The sequence below is a fragment of the Nannobrachium achirus genome (genome assembly GCF_963921795.1).
Source record: "Nannobrachium achirus genome assembly, chromosome: 5".
In the NCBI taxonomy this organism is placed as follows: Eukaryota; Metazoa; Chordata; class Actinopteri; order Myctophiformes; family Myctophidae; genus Nannobrachium; species Nannobrachium achirus.
Window position 1 is genome coordinate 1768586 of NC_137814.1, and position 17254 is coordinate 1785839.

General features: G+C 44.4%; 1 protein-coding gene across 4 annotated transcripts in view; it reads left to right on the top strand.

The window, feature by feature from the left end:
* LOC308284506 (scavenger receptor cysteine-rich type 1 protein M130-like) overlaps positions 1-17254 on the top strand; it is a 63706-nt gene that overhangs the window by 12202 nt on the left and 34250 nt on the right. For 3 of the 4 annotated variants that reach the window (XM_080725140.1, XM_080725142.1, XM_080725141.1), the window contains exons 3-5: positions 73-384; positions 11207-11512; positions 12407-12703. In XM_080725140.1, coding sequence (XP_080581266.1) covers positions 73-384; positions 11207-11512; positions 12407-12703 — 915 coding nt within the window. The remainder of the gene's footprint in view (positions 1-72; positions 385-11206; positions 11513-12406; positions 12704-17254) is intronic. The other variant, XM_080725143.1, reaches the window with a different exon arrangement.

The following is a 17254-nucleotide window of genomic DNA, read 5'->3' on the forward strand; positions in this document are numbered from 1 at the left end:
ACACTTTAACCTAGAAGTAATATAAAAGTAATATTACTTTATTTAACTGTTTATTCTATTGTCTGTGTACAGAGTCTGATGATGTCAGGTTGGTGGGAGGAGCCAGACGCTGTGCTGGTAGACTGGAGGTGAAATACCAGAGAAAATGGAGAACAATGAGTGATCGTCATTATTATTATGACTGGACCCAGAAGCATTCATCTGTAGTGTGCAGACAGCTGGGCTGTGGCTCTGTTGTTTCTACAGAGAGGAGATATGGTTCTACAGGTCAACCTACATGGTTTATTATATCTAAATGTGTTGGATCTGAATCTTCACTGAGGGAGTGTGGAGGTGGAATGAGCTCTGGTTATTCCCCCTCCAGTCTGGAGCTGATCTGTTCAGGTAACAAACAATGATTTCAATGACTCTAATCTATACTGTCTGTCTGTCTGTCTGTCTGTCTGTCTGTCTGTCTGTCTGTCTGTGTGTGTGTGTGTGTGTGTGTGTGTGTGTGTGTGTGTGTGTGTGTGTGTGTGTGTGTGTGTGTGTGTGTGTGTGTGTGTGTGTGTGTGTGTGTGTGTGTGTGCGTGCGCGCGCGCGTGCGTGCGTCTGTCTGTGAGTCAGAGAGAACATTTTTAACTAAAATCTTTGCTACTGGGGGTCCCTGGAACAACATATTTTGGTATGGGGGTCCCTGGAACAACATATATTGAGATGGGGGTTGGGGGTCCCTGGAAGAACATATTGAGATGGGGGTCCACGGACAAAAACATGTAATTTTGGGGGTCCTTGTCATGACAAACTGTGAGAACCACTTATAAAGCAACATAAGTTTATTTGTAGAATCAGCCTGTATCAGTGGTTAAGGACCCCCAAAATGATATGCATTTGGCTGCGGACCCCCATCTCAATATATGTTGTTCCAGGGACCCCCATCTCAATATATGTTGTTCCAGGAACCCCCATCTCACAACATGTTGTTCCAGGGACCCCCAGAAGCAAATATTAGCGTTAAAAATGTCCACTCTGAATTTGGGTCTTGTCCTAAAATAATGCTGGTCCAGGGGCCCTGGCGGGGGTTAATCCGTCCCTGACACCAAGGTCACAGTAATCCTGCTCTTCTCCTTCCCCACACATCACAACTTCTGCTCTGTTGTTTGTTCACTTGGACAACTTTGAACCTCTGTTGTTTGTTCACTTGGACCACTTTGAACCTCTGTTGTTTGTTCACTTGGACCACTTTGAACCTCTGTTGTTTGTTCACTTGGACCACTTTGAACCTCTGTTGTTTGTTCACTTGGACCACTTTGATCCTCTGTTGTTTGTTCACTTGGACCACCTTGAACCTCTGTTGTTTGTTCACTTGGACCACTTTGAACCTCTGTTGTTTGTTCACTTGGACCACTTTGAACCTCTGTTGTTTGTTCACTTGGACCACTTTGAACCTCTGTTGTTTGTTCACTTGGACCACTTTGAACCTCTGTTGTTTGTTCACTTGGACCACTTTGAACCTCTGTTGTTTGTTCACTTGGACCACTTTGAACCTCTGTTGTTTGTTCACTTGGACCACCTTGAACCTCTGTTGTTTGTTCACTTGGACCACTTTGAACCTCTGTTGTTTGTTCACTTGGACCACTTTGAACCTCTGTTGTTTGTTCACTTGGACCACTTTGAACCTCTGTTGTTTGTTCACTTGGACCACTTTGAACCTCTGTTGTTTGTTCACTTGGACCACCTTGAACCTCTGTTGTTGTTTGTTCACTTGGACCACTTTGAACCTCTGTTGTTTGTTCACTTGGACCACTTTGAACCTCTGTTGTTTGTTCACTTGGACCACTTTGAACCTCTGTTGTTTGTTCACTTGGACCACTTTGAACCTCTGTTGTTTGTTCACTTGGACCACTTTGAACCTCTGTTGTTTGTTCACTTGGACCACCTTGAACCTCTGTTGTTGTTTGTTCACTTGGACCACTTTGAACCTCTGTTGTTTGTTCACTTGGACCACTTTGAACCTCTGCTGGAGATGGTCACGTTTATGGTGTAAAACAAAGACCCCCCCCCCACGCACGCACACACACACACACACACACACACACACACACACACACACACACACACACACACACACACACACACACACACACACACAAAATAAAATAAAAATAATAATCTGTAGTTTCAGTTTGTCTTTGCCTTGGTTCCATTGATAAACAATTTGAAAATAGCCGATCTACAAGCTCAAAACGCCTCGCAACGTGAAGCCTTGTCAGCTTGTAGATTGTGTATTTTCACAATGTATCATTATAATTTTTTCGGACAATTTGGTCTATATCTGTGGCCTATATATATTTCTTTTTCAACAATTTCGGGGACCCCCTGCTGTATCCCCGCAGACCCCCTAGGGGTCGCGGACCACCTGTTGAAGACCCCTGGTGTAGAATAAATACCCCCCCCCCCCCCCCCCCCCCCGCAACATGAGGCGTTGTCAGCTTGTAGATTGAGTATTTTCACGTTTGTCTCGTTCTATTGTTTTTCCTGACAATTCGGCCAATACGTTTATTTATTAGTGTTGATGCTTTAATTGTCTTTAAAATAATTAGTTGTAATAAATACATTAAATATAAAGGTCTAAAAGTCATTAAATGGGAGTTTCTCACAGTGACGTCACGTCGTCGTTCTCCGGTCGTTCTGCTTTACGGCAGCTCGGATTGAGGTGATAAAAGGGCTGCCTTTATCTCTACACAATAGAGCCACCACAAGCCTACAACTACTCGTTTTTAAGGTAAAGTTTGTTATGCTACTGTTAGCTGTTTGTCATCAGAAAACGATTTATTTACATGATGACAGAAGAAAGACAAAGTCACCACTCATCAGTAGATAGCCATTATATTACCAAGTGTTAATCCTCTGTAACACAGTGTGTCCGTTTATATCAAGATATAATCACTCACCATACCTCCACCATAACTTTGACTCTTGGTTTCTAAATCTAATCTTTTCCCACATCGATCAATCATTTTGGTAATTATTCTTTTCATATATAGTTCACATTGTCCCTTATGTCCATCAGCTGCAAATGAGCTTCAGTGAAATAGGCCTACACAAAATTGATAGCTATCCCAGTTTGTTCAATACATAACTCAACATTATTTCAAGGCTACATTTTAAACCACTAGGTCTACTTGGTTTTATACTGTGTTGTTGTGGATTTTTTTTTTATAGAATACAAGTTAAGTGGGCAATAAGCCAGGCCATCTATTGTTGTGTTAACTAGCCTACTTTAACTACCATCCACTTGTCATTATTGACTGCATAGGCTGATAACTATGGAAGGAAAACGGGGCCAAATGTTTTCATCATTCATCCAAAAAAAATTGTGAAAAAATACAAAATGAAGTGAAAAAATAAGATTTGAACCCGAAAAAAATAAAATTTGAACCTGAAAGTCTTGAATTTCGATTTTGAACTCGAAAAAAATAAAATAAATGTAACTTTGATTCGCTTTTTTAATACTTTTGAATACTTTTTTTTATTTTTTATTTCACTTTAATATATATTTCGATCTTGGAGTCCTTTTCTTCAGTTGTTATTTATTTATTTATTTAAATTTCAGATCTTATTTTTACGGATTCATTTTTTTTTAAATTTTTTTTTTGGTTTCAGATTTCTTTTTTTCAGTTTCAGATCTTATTTTTACGAGTTCAACTTCAAAAGTTTCAGGTGCACTTTTGGCCCTGTTTTTCCATGGGGGCGGGGCCTCAACTGAGAGGGGCGTGGAATCATGAGTGACAGGCCTCCCGGACCCAGTTGTTGCCATGTCCACTTATTATAAGCGACTTTATTATTACCATTATTATTATTAATATTAATAGTAATTCTTCATCTCCAGAGGCGAGTGGCCGGCGGACGACCGAGGGGCCTCTAGAGTCGGGGTCCGACCACCCAGGGACCCCCTGGAGCCCCGGGGACCCCCCGCGGACCCCCTGCTATCTAGTCCCATGTATTTTAAAAATGTTCGGCTCTACAATGGTTTCAATGGGAGGGCCGACATTTTTTGGGGGAAATCCGGGACTTTGACCGCACGGACACCCTCCAGGGGGCCCAGGGACCCCCGCAAAATTATAGCGCCGCCTAGCGGCGGCGCGCCGCCACTGCAGCGCACATAAACCTCCATAACTCGGGCTAGGAACGAACGTTCGAGACAGGACCGGTACCCACGCGTCCGGCTCGGGGCCCCGGAGCCGGCCGTGCCACTGCGCCGCCTGGCGGCCGACGCCAAACAGGAAGTGCCTCTATATCTCATGAACCGTTTGTCGTACAGACGCGTGGGTGGCGTAATATGACTTGATTAAGAGTCCTTGACCTTAATTGGTGCAACAGGAAGTGCCCTTCGCCAAACAGGAAGTGCCTCTATATCTCATGAACCGTTTGTCGTACAGACGCGTGGGTTGCGTCATATGACTTGATTAGGAGTCCTTGACATTAATTGGTGCAACAGGAAGTGCCCTTCGCCAAACAGGAAGTGCCTCTATCTCATGAACCGTTTGTCGTACAGACGCGTGGGTGGCCTCATATTACTTGATTAGGAGTCCTTGACCTTAATTGGTGCAACAGGAAGTGCCCTTCGCCAAACAGGAAGTGCCTCTATATCTCATGAACCGTTTGTCGTACAGATGCGTGGGTGGCCTCATATTACTTGATTAGGAGTCCTTGACATTAATTGGTGCAACAGGAAGTGCCCTTCGCCAAACAAGAAGTGCCTCTATCTCATGAACCGTTTGTCGTACAGACGCGTGGGTTGCGTCATATGACTTGATTAGGAGTCCTTGACCTTAATTGGTGCAACAGGAAGTGCCCTTCGCCAAACAGGAAGTGCCTCTATATCTCATGAACCGTTTGTCGTACAGACGCGTGGGTGGCCTCATATTACTTGATTAGGAGTCCTTGACCTTAATTGGTGCAACAGGAAGTGCCCTTCGCCAAACAGGAAGTGCCTCTATATCTCATGAACCGTTTGTCGTACAGACGCGTGGGTGGCGTCATATCACATGATTAAGAGTCCTTGACCTTAATTGGTGCAACAGGAAGTGCCCTTCGCCAAACAGGAAGTGCCTCTATATCTCATGAACTGTTTGTCGTACAGACGTGTGGGTGGCGTCATATCACATGATTAAGAGTCCTTAACCTTAATTGGTGCTTCCTTCGCCAAACAGGAAGTGCCCTTTGCCAAACAGGAAGTACCTCTATATCTCATGAACCGTTTGTCGTACAGGTGTGGGTGGTGTCATATGACTTGATTAAGAGTCCTTCAGCAGTGATGACCGGGCCCTCGCAGCTCTACCCACGTCACAAGGGGCAGCAGCCAATCAGAAGAGGATGCAGGGCTAGTTAAACCAATTAAGCTGAAGGACTCCTAATCAAGCCATATGACACCACCCAAACGTGTATGACAAACGGTTCATGAGATATAGAGGTACTTCCTGTTTTGCAAAGGACACTTCCTGTGTGGTGAAGGAAGCACCAATTAAGGTTAAGGACTCTTAATCAAGTCTTATGACACAACCCACGAATCTGCACGACAAACGGTTCATGAGATATAGAGGCACTGCCTGTTTGGCGAGGGTACTTCCTGTTTGGCGAAGGAGCACCAATTAAGGTTAAGGACTCTTAATCATGTGATATGACGCCACCCACGTGTCTGTACGACAAACGGTTCATGAGATATAGAAGCACTTCCTGTTTGGTGAAGGGCACTTCCTGTTGCACCAATTAAGGTCAAGGACTCTTAATCATGTGATATGACGCCACCCAAGCGTCTGTACGACAAACGGTTCATGAGATATAGAGGCACTTCCTGTTTGGCGAAGGGCACTTCCTGTTACACCAATTAAGGTCAAGGACTCCTAATCAAGTAATATGAGGCCACCCACGCGTCTGTACGACAAACGGTTCATGAGATATAGAGGCACTTCCTGTTTGGCGAAGGGCACTTCCTGTTGCACCAATTAAGGTCAAGGACTCTTAATCATGTGATATGACGCCACCCAAGCGTCTGTACGACAAACGGTTCATGAGATATAGAGGCACTTCCTGTTTGGCGAAGGGCACTTCCTGTTGCACCAATTAAGGTCAAGGACTCCTAATCAAGTAATATGAGGCCACCCACGCGTCTGTACGACAAACGGTTCATGAGATATAGAGGCACTTCCTGTTTGGCGAAGGGCACTTCCTGTTGCACCAATTAAGGTTAAGGACTCTTAATCATGTGATATGACGCCACCCACGCGTCTGTACGACAAACGGTTCATGAGATATAGAGGCACTTCCTGTTTGGCGAAGGGCACTTCCTGTTGCACCAATTAAGGTCAAGGACTCTTAATCATGTGATATGATGCCACCCACGCGTCTGTACGACAAACGGTTCATGAGATATAGAGGCACTTCCTGTTTGGCGAAGGGCACTTCCTGTTGCACCAATTAAGGTCAATGACTCCTAATCAAGTAATATGAGGCCACCCACGCGTCTGTACGACAAACGGTTCATGAGATATAGAGGCACTTCCTGTTTGGCGAAGGGCACTTCCTGTTGCACCAATTAAGGTCAAGGACTCCTAATCAAGTAATATGAGGCACCCACGCGTCTGTACGACAAACGGTTCATGAGATATAGAGGCACTTCCTGTTTGGCGAAGGGCACTTCCTGTTGCACCAATTAAGGTCAAGGACTCCTAATCAAGTAATATGAGGCACCCACGCGTCTGTACGACAAACGGTTCATGAGATATAGAGGCACTTCCTGTTTGGCGAAGGGCACTTCCTGTTGCACCAATTAAGGTCAAGGACTCCTAATCAAGTCATATGACGCAACCCACGCGTCTGTACGACAAACGGTTCATGAGATATAGAGGCACTTCCTGTTTGGCGAAGGGCACTTCCTGTTACACCAATTAAGGTCAAGGACTCTTAATCAAGTCATATGACGCCACCCACACGCCTGTACGACAAACGGTTCATGAGATATAGAGGCACTTCCTGTTTGGCGTCGGCCGCCAGGCGCGTGGGTACCGGTCCCGTCTCGAACGGTCGTTCCTAGCCCGAGTTATGGAGGTTTATGTGCGCTGCAGTGGCGGCGCGCCGCGGTGCTATAATTTTGCGGGGGTCCCTGGGCCCCCTGGAGGGTGTCCGTGCGGTCAAAGTCCCGGATTTCCCCAAAAAAATGTCGGCCCTCCCATTGAAACCAACATTTTTAAAATACATGGGACTAGATAGCAGGGGGTCCGCGGGGGGTCCCCGGGGCTCCAGGGGGTCCCCGGGTGGTCGGGCCCCGACTCCAGAGGCCCCTCGGTCGGCCGCCGGCCCCTCGCCTCTGGAGATGAAGAATTACTATTAATATTAATAATAATAAGGGTAATAATAAAGTCGCTTATAATAAGCGGACATGGCAACAACTGGGTCCGGGAGGCCTGTCACTCATGATTCCACGCCCCTCTCAGTTGAGGCCCCGCCCCCATGGAAAAACAGGGCCAAAAGTGCACCTGAAACTTTTGAAGTTGAACTCGTAAAAATAAGATCTGAAACTGAAAAAAAGAAATCTGAAACCGAAAAAAAAAAAAAACGAATCCGTAAAAATAAGATCTAAATCTGAAATAAATAAATAAAAAACAACTGAAGAAAAGGACTCCAAGATCGAAATATATATTAAAGTGATATGGAAAAAAAAAAAAAAAAGTATTCAAAAGTATTAAAAAAGCGAATCAAAGTTACATTTATTTTATTTTTTTCGAGTTCAAAATCGAAATTCAAGACTTTCAGGTTCAAATTTAATTTTTTTCGGGGTCAAATCTTATTTTTTCACTTCATTTTTTCACAATTTTTTAAACATTTGGCCCCGTTTTCCTTCCATAGATGCGTGGTAGATGCAAAATGGACTTCCATGGGGATGTGAGAGGACCTTCACGAGGGATGTGAAAGCACCATGCTCTTCTGGCTCACAGCATCTGAAAAGGAACCTTGCTGTACCTAGATCAGCTCCATAGCAGCTATGGATCACTTGTGTCAAGTCTGCTAAATCAGATTAAACAAGGAGCATTTGTTAAACCTTGGGAGAAACGAAGATGTTGACAGCATCATTGCTCTCATAGTGTATTGTTTTTATTGAATATTTATTCCACTAGAGAAAAAGTATGTCCATGTTGTGAAGAATAACCATAACAACAGGCATCATATACACACACGTGTGCACCCAGCTAACCCCAAACCTGCAAATAATTGATTTTCTTTTGAACAACTGAAAATTAAATATTCCTCTGTTGTATTTTGCATGAAGGTGAGGGTAAATAGTAGCCTAGTTCCAGACCCTGAATCGCTAGCCACACCCCTTTAATTTTTTTGTTTCTGCGATTCAGGTCTAGAATCGCTCTCAATGAGGAGGCCTGCCTCGGTTGAAAATCCAAACGGGCGAATCAGCGTCGTGAATCAGCGTCTTGTGATCAGCGTGGGTGGGGGTTTCCCAGAACTCATGTGTGTTTCCAAGTACACCAGCGCCGCCGCCGTACCGTACCGCACATCGTGTCGCGGTAAAATGCGGTAAATTGCGGTAAAATGCGATCGTATCGATCTCGCTATGAAACACCAGTAGCAGGCATGTTATGTTGTGTTTGATTACTAGTTCGTAGTGCTCCTATTCTGACTGTTTCTTTGGTTAGCAAGTAGCACTAGCAAGCAACAGGTTAGCCACTAGCCAGCCAGGCACACATAACAACACTATGTCATGTGTTGGTCGGTGAACCAATCGCTGAACAGTGCCTCATTTCGGCAAGCCTCATTTCGGCAAGCCTCATTTCCCTGCAAAGGCTGTGGGCGGAACTGACTTCAGACTGAATAATGAAGTGAAACGAAATGTCAATTCAGGCTGAGTGTCAGGCTAGGTAAATAGTTTTTCTTGAAACAAAATGTTTGCTTTGTTCTCAACCTCTGAAACATTAAGGGAACACTAACGTTTCTAAACTGCAGCTTTATTTTTCTCTACACTCGGTAAATTGCAAATAACGTTTATTAATGTATATTTTAAACAGGATATGCATTGTAAGTTATAAAATGATACCTCAAGATGGACAACTTAAGGCATCCATGTACATTTTAGAAGTGATCAAGATTCTGTCACATTGAGTGGACCATCTGTACATATTCTCCCAATGTTATGGGATTACTATTTTGTGCTCGTGGAGCCGTGATGATGATGAATCAGCGACGGAGATGTGATCGGGGCCTTCCGCCATTGTACCAGGTACTGTAATCGCCGTTACAGTAATATATTACTTTTCGCGAGATATCTCGGGAATGGCACTCCAGATACTCGAGTAAATATCGCGAGATATCTCGGGAATGGCACCAAATCGGTTAAGAGAAATAACAATGTGTGTGTTTTGCTGTATATATACACATAGATGTTTAATTAACGTTGCTAACTCACAGCTGCCATAGGGAGAGACTGTAACATACTGGTTATCTTTCACATATCAAGCATATGTATGATTTATTTTATCTATTTGAGACTATTAGGGGGAATGGGGGATTACGTTGTGGTTTTGATTGATTGATTGATTGAAGAATTTATTAGAAGTTTGCAATAGAAAAAAGTACAGTTTCATGACAGTACAAATCACTGGTACAAGGTCAACTAAAAGGAGATCCTAGAAAGCCGAGGCTTATTTCCACAGGAACCACACTTTAAAGTTATACCATGTATAAATAAATAATAATATAAGTTATACCATCTTAAAATTGTCCTAACTCTTAAATCGCTAAAGTTTTAGAACACCCACTCCGTTATTTTCAGCTTCTGAAGCCTTCTCTTTATATATTTTCTTCTAGCAGTGACAGGGGCGGGATTTCCCGGCAAAATGACGTCATCATACACTACCGGCCAATCACAGCGAGGGTTATACACTGCCGGCCAATCACAGCGCATCTTGAAGTGGGGTCGCTAGCTATCACAATAGGGCGGCCATATTTGTAGGCGCCCGTGTGTCTCTATCTATACTCGGGTGAAACACTCCGTTTCTCCGGAATGCCTGAACGCACAGGAACCAGGGACCCCTCCAAAGATAGATCTCGGCGAGGTGGAGGCAGATGCGGGGGTGACGCGGGGGTGTGAGGCCCGGTCCGCGGCGAAAAACGGCCGAAAGACGCGGACGCTACTGACCACTAGTTGAGCAACTTACACAGTATAGCTTTAAGTATCTCATATAACATTGAAAGACAGACGGATAGAACATAGTACTTTATCTAGGATAATATCAGTTTCAAAAGCATAACATCAAATACAAAGGCAGAAAAAAGAGAATAATAAAAAAAGGGGGGGGGGCATGGGGGCTTAGTCTATTTACAAGTCACGGGTAGCAGCTGTCTGAAGGTGACTTTTCATACCAATTTTGAAGGAGGCTAGGGATTTGCTCTCCTTTAGGGCTTGAGGAAGGGCGTTCCATATAATTATCAGTATAATTATCAGTGATATAATTATCAGCCTATTCAGTTAATAATGACCAGATGAGGTCAGTTTCTAAGTAATTAACCATGTTAACATAACAAAAGATATGGCCCAGACTTGAATATTGCCCACTCAACTTGTATTACATAGAAATGTCCACAACAGCATACAGTATAAAACCCAGTATGCATAGCCTAGTGGATTCACCTCTGTTAAATCATATGTACACACTTAAAAGTTAAAAAGGCTTAACACTTGGTAATATAATTTACTGATGAGTGGTGATGTTGTCTTTAACTTTCGACTGTCATCATGTAAATAAATCGTTTTCTGTCACCAGACTTGTGGCTCATAATGTAAACAGACAGGCAGCATGTAGCATTATTAGCACCTGATGCCATGTTTTTTCCCCCACACCCCAATCTAAGGCAATTTCCATAATGAAAAAAGACTTAACACTAACAAGAGAACATGATGACAAACAGCTAACAGTAGCATAACAAACTTTACCTTAAAAACGAGTAGTTGTAGGCTTGTGGTGGCTCTATTGTGTAGAGATAGAGGCAGCCCTGTTATCACCTCAAATCGCGCACTGCCGTAAAGCAGAACGACGCGGTGATGTCATGTGAGAAGGAGGAATTGTCAATGTCTATGTCTGTCTGTCTGTCTCTCTCTCACACTCTCCCCCCCCCCCTCTCTCTCTCTCTCTCTCTCTCTCTCTCTCTCTCTCTCCAGAGTCAGTGAGGTTGGTGAATGGTCCTGGTTGGTGTTCAGGCAGAGTGGAGGTGAAGTCTGATCAGTCGTGGCTCTCAGTGTGTGAAGGTGACTTTGACCAGCAGGATGCAGAGGTGGCCTGTAGGGAGCTTGGCTGTGGGGCTCCTTCAGTCCTCCAGGGGGCGCTCTATGGAGAAGGGAAGGCTCCCATGTGGACCAAAGAGTTCCAGTGTGAAGGCAGTGAGTCTGTTCTCCTGGACTGTAGAACCTCAGACTCAACTAGAAACACCTGCTCACCTGACAAGACTGTTGGACTCACCTGCTCAGGTAAAAGACAAACTACACTTTATTGATTATTAGTTTACAGTCAAAGTAATATTGCTTTTTGAACCACTTCAAACCTATATTTAGTTCACTGTATTCCCAAGGCTGTATACCAGGCCCACTCCCGTTTTCACTCTAAAATAGCAGATCTACAAGCATTAGCGATGGAACTATGTGGCTTTAGGGGCAGCAGCCCCCCCTGGTGGTGGAGAGCAGTTTTAGTTATTATTTATATTGTAGGAACCATTGTAATACAGACAAGACATGCATTATATTAGCATATTAATGATTGTTTATTGCTACTGCCCAAATCTATGAATATATGTATTTCTTTGTTACTCAAATGACCCTCAATGTTGCTTCTCGGGGGTCCCTGGCACTAAATATTTTGAGATGGGGGTCCGTGGCCAAATACTTATCATTTTGGGGGTGCTTCACATGAAAAGGTTTGAGCACCACTGACATAGAAGGATTTGAAATATTCAAAGACTTTTTCACGATAAAAAAAAAAAATGCAGATCTAATGGCTCGCAGTGCGGCACTCGGTGCCATGCTGTGAGCTTGTATATCTGCTATGTTTCAATAGTTAAAGCTCAAAATAATGTGTAATCATGCGTTCCCAGTCTAAATGGGTTATCCTCTCCCCCTATGAAGAACATTCATGGGGGGCCTGCAGTGAATCCTTGTACCCTTGTATAATAATCCCCCCCCCCCCCCCTTGTGTGTGCGTGTCTCCCACGTTCAGCCCACCCTTGGATTTAGTGCTTCCAGCTCACCAGATCTACAAGCTTGTATTGTGAGGAGTTGTGAGCTTACAGATGGTCTATTTTAGCAGACAGTTAACCCTAGAATAGAGACAGGAGAGTTCTTAACGTTTATTCTATTGTCTGTGTACAGAGCCTGATGATGTCAGGTTGGTGGGAGGAGCCAGCAACTGTACTGGTAGACTGGAGGTGAAACACCAGAGAGAATGGAGACCAGTGTTTAGTTATGTCTGGAACCAGAAGCATTCATCTGTAGTGTGCAGACAGCTGGGCTGTGGCTCTGTTGTTTCTACAGAGAGGAGAGATGGTTCTACAGATCAACCTACATGGTGGATTACATCTTACTGTGTTGGATCTGAATCTTCACTGAGGGAGTGTGGAGTAATGACGTCTAGTAGTTCCTCCTCCAGTCTGGATCTGATCTGTTCAGGTAACAAACAATGACTTCAACAATGACACTAATCTATACTGTGTGTGTGTGTGTGTGTGTGTGTGTGTGTGTGTGTGTGTGTGTGTGTGTGTGTGTGTGTGTGTGCAGCCCCGGACTGGCAGTTCTGGCAGAAGCCAGAAGGGCCGACAGTCTCTGGGGCCGAGCCCTCCCCGAAAAAAAAAAATATTAATAATAATAAAAGCACGCAGTCACCACCAATCGGCCCTAATAGAGACGACTGTGCCGGCCCGGCCCGGCCCATTATCCCATGTCATTAAGGGGGGGGGGGGGGGGGGGGGGGTGACTTGATTGTGACTGGGTAGGGAGGGAGGCAGAGACTCAATTCCCCCTGCTGCTCAAGTGGTTTGCTCCGTCAACGTACGCAACGTACGCAACGTAGGCTACGTCAACGTAACTAGTTCAAAGAAAGTTGGCGCGGGATACGTTGATAGAAGGTGGGACTACTAGCGTTTGCGTGCAAATTGCAAGGTGAAAATGGAGCGAAAACAAAACAAAAAAGCAAAAGGTGGCTGGGAGAAAGTACAAGCTAAAAAACGAAAAAGTTTGGAAGCAGATGCGGGGAAATGTTTAAAAATAACTAAGATGTTTGCCCAGCAGCAGCCTGCTTCTGTCAGCGAGGAGGAGGCGTCGCTACCGGCCAGTAGTGCTCTCGGCTGGGGTAGTATTAGTACGGCTGAGCCGGCCACAAGTTCAACCAAGTCACCTATCGTCGGGCCGGTCGGGGACGTGGAGGAGCTATCAGAGGAGCCCGGTCACGGTGCTGGAGAGACTGAATGTGGAGGACAGCGCAGCATTGTTATTATTCCCGAGGCCGAGGAGGAGTCGCCGCCGCCGGATAAAAACAACAACTTGGATAAGGAAGTGGATGATCGCGTTGGAACTGTAGGTGATGATGAACCTGGGGCTGGGAGTGAGACTGGGGAGACTGCATTTGACTACTTCGCTCGGCCAAAATCAGCAGATTTGGATTTATTTTTTAAGTACCATCCATTTCAAACAACCACCAACAAAACAGTTAAAAGTGTATTTAATTGTAGCGATGGGACACGGCGATCTTGGTTAACATATTGTAACACATCAAACACATTATACTGCTCTGTGTGTCTGGCATTTTCTAAACATGATAACCCCTTTACTCTGGGAATGAGTGACTGGAGACATATACATCAACGTATAGGCGAGCATGAGATACTTGGCCCTCATAACGATGCTGCCTACGCTTACATTTTAAGAGAGAACAGAGGCAATATACCTGAGCTGCTTGATGGAAATCAAACGGCTATTGCCAGAGAGCAAGTGCGCCAGCGGCGACAGGTTTTAGAGCGTGTTATTGACATTGTTAAAGTAATTGGAAAACGTGGACTCAGTTACAGGGGCGACAAACAAGAGGCTGCATTCAGTTTGGAAGACGAAGCTGCTGATCATGGGACCTTTTTAGAACTCGTTCTCTTGTTGAGCAAATATGATGTAATAATGCAGACACATGTCCGTTCGTGTATAGAGAAAAGCAAGAGCCTGCACGACTCTGGTGCTAAGGGCCGAGGTTCACTGGTCACTCTACTCTCTAAAACTACAGTAAACACGGTCATCGAGGCTATTGGACGTCTCATTAAAGAGACTATTGCTGCAGAAGTTAAACATGCTGGGATGTATTCCATTCAAATTGATACCACACAGGACATAACAGCTAAAGATCAGTGTTCGGTGATAATGCGCTTTTTGTTCCAGGGACCCCCAGAAACACAGATTTGATTTTAGTCAAATCTGTGGAAAAGAGTCTGGGTCGACTTTGAAAGAGGTCGACTTATCTGGCTACCGTTAAAACCGAGTTGTCCACTGGCCAGGCCTTCGTTGAATTGGTGAAGGGTGTTTTGGAGAAAATGGACATTAATTTGGCTAACTGTGTTGGTAATGCTACAGACGGAGCGGCTAACATGCAAGGGGAATATAGAGGCTTTTCAGCACTCTTGTCAGCTGATGCTCCCCAGGTACACGTATGGTGTTATAGCCATGTACTGAATTTAGTGCTATCGGACACTACAAGCTCCGATCTAACGGCCGCATCACTCTTTAATTTGTTAAATGACATTGCTGTTTTCCTGCGAGACTCGTACCAAAGAATGAATGTATGGGAGGATGTAAGCAAAGACACACGGCACAGGCGGCTGTCACCAATAGGTGCAACGCGATGGTGGGCTAAAGATGCTGCGCTTAAAAAGGTATTTGGCTTATTTGGGGATCCAGCTGGGTGCCTTTACATTGATCTGATAGTGACACTTAGGGAACTGAGTAATAAAGTGAAATTGCCTTCGAAGGTGCGCACGAATGCCAGCGGTTATGCAGATAACCTGCTGAAATACCAAACTATCCTCACTGCCCAGACATTTCTGCGCATCTTCCAAACAACAACTCCGCTATCAGAGTACTTGCAAACGAGTGGAATGGATTTGCTCACTGCACATCGCTTTGTCACAAAGACACAAGAGGATATGGAAAAATATGCACGTGACTTTGCAGGACGGGATTGCCTCACGTGTCCTTAAGTTGTGTTTCGACCAGCTTTCGGGAGTCTTTACTGACATTTTTAATATGTCCCTGTCATTGTGTGTGGTACCGTTGTGTTTCAAGGAAACCATAATTGTACCCATAGCAAAGAAAAAACCTGTCGCCTGTCTTAATGATTATCGCCCTGTGGCTTTGACCTCTGTTCTCATGAAGTGTCTGGAAAAAATGGTTATATCACATATAACGCACATTATCCCTGCCAATACTGATCCATTACAGTTTGCATACTGTGCTAATAGATCAGTCGATGATGCTATTTCTCTCGCATTACACATTGCCTTGAAACATCTGGAGAAAAGGAACTCTTATGTCAGACTACTCTTCATAGATTATAGCTCTGCCTTTAACACGATTGTACCATCTAAGCTTGTGTTGAAACTCAGGGGTCTTGGTCTTGGCAGTAGTATCTGCAACTGGCTGTTTGACTTTTTGACAGGCAGGCCACAATCTGTACGAATAGGGAACAAGCATTCATCTAAGATATTGACCAGGACTGGAGCGCCCCAGGGCTGCTGCCTCAGTCCCTTGTTGTATAGTCTGTTCACCTATGATTGTGTTGCCAGGTGTGGCAATAATTCTATTCTCAAATTTGCAGATGACACCACGGTTATAGGACTAATATCCAACGATGATGAGAGGGCCTATAGGAGGGAAATTGAAGAGCTAACCCTATGGTGCCAGAATAACAATCTCTCTCTAAATGTTAGTAAAACAAAAGAGATCATCGTTGACTTTAGGAAGTCTAAAGTCAATCACAGTCCCTTAACCATAAATGGTTCACCTGTAGACATAGTGGACAGTTTCAAATTCCTGGGTGTTCACATAACAAACTCACTCACATGGTCTCAAAACAGCGAAGGTATCCTTATGAAAGCGCAGCAGCGATTGTACTTTCTGAGGCGCCTCAGGAGATTTGGCCTGAGCACCAAGGCTCTTGTTAATTTCTATCGCTGTACCATAGAAAGTGTTTTGACAGGATGCATCACAGTGTGGTTTGGTAACGTGACTGTTCAAGACAGTACACAGTTACAGAGAATTGTGAAGAGAGCTGCCAAAATCATTGGCACAGAATTACCACAGCTACACACAATCTATAACACACGCTGTAAGAAAAAGACAGAGAACATCTTAAAGGACAGCTGTCATCCCGCCCATTCCCTGTTCTATCTCCTCCCATCCAAAAAACGTTACCAGAGCATCAAATCTCACACCACCCGTTTCAGTAATAGTTTTTATGCTCAAGCAATCAGGATGCTTAACGAAGAGATGGAAGCGAGACGTAGGTAGTCATGTGCAATATACGCAGTTTTTAAACTGTACACTGTTACACGGTATGGTTGTTTTGTTGTTTTTGGGTTGTCCTGGGTGACCTGTTGTTGTCTTGTTTTTTTGTGTGTAATAAGGCTGAGAGTGCTCCTGGCACAAGCATTTCATTGTATGTCTATACCTGTATGGATATGCATTTGACTAATAAACCTGAACCTGAACCTGAACCTGAGTGAAGACGGCAGCAGACACCTTTGTGAAATGGGCGAACGACCAGTGAGATGAACGTGACAGTGAGGAGGACACAGTGGAAGACGCCCTGCCTAAAGTCAGAACAAAACAAACAAAAAGGATGCCACGCGAATTATGTGGTGACACAACCATAGAAGATGCTGATAAGAAGTATGAGATTACAGTACATAATGTAATTCTGGATACAGTCAATCAAAGCCTTTCCCAGCGTTTTGATAAAAACAGAGAACTGTACACAGATTTTTCCCTGCTTGACCCCAAGAGATTCGATTATTTGAAACTTAACGGTGTCCCTGCTGGCGCACTGAACGCGCTGAGCGCAAACCTGACGAGGCACAACAGCAACGCAACTCCTGCTAACTTGCAGGCCGAGCTACTCAGTCTGGCTACAAACTGGGACAGTTTCAGCGAGTCTGTGCGTAACGAGTATCCCGTCCAAATGTGTAC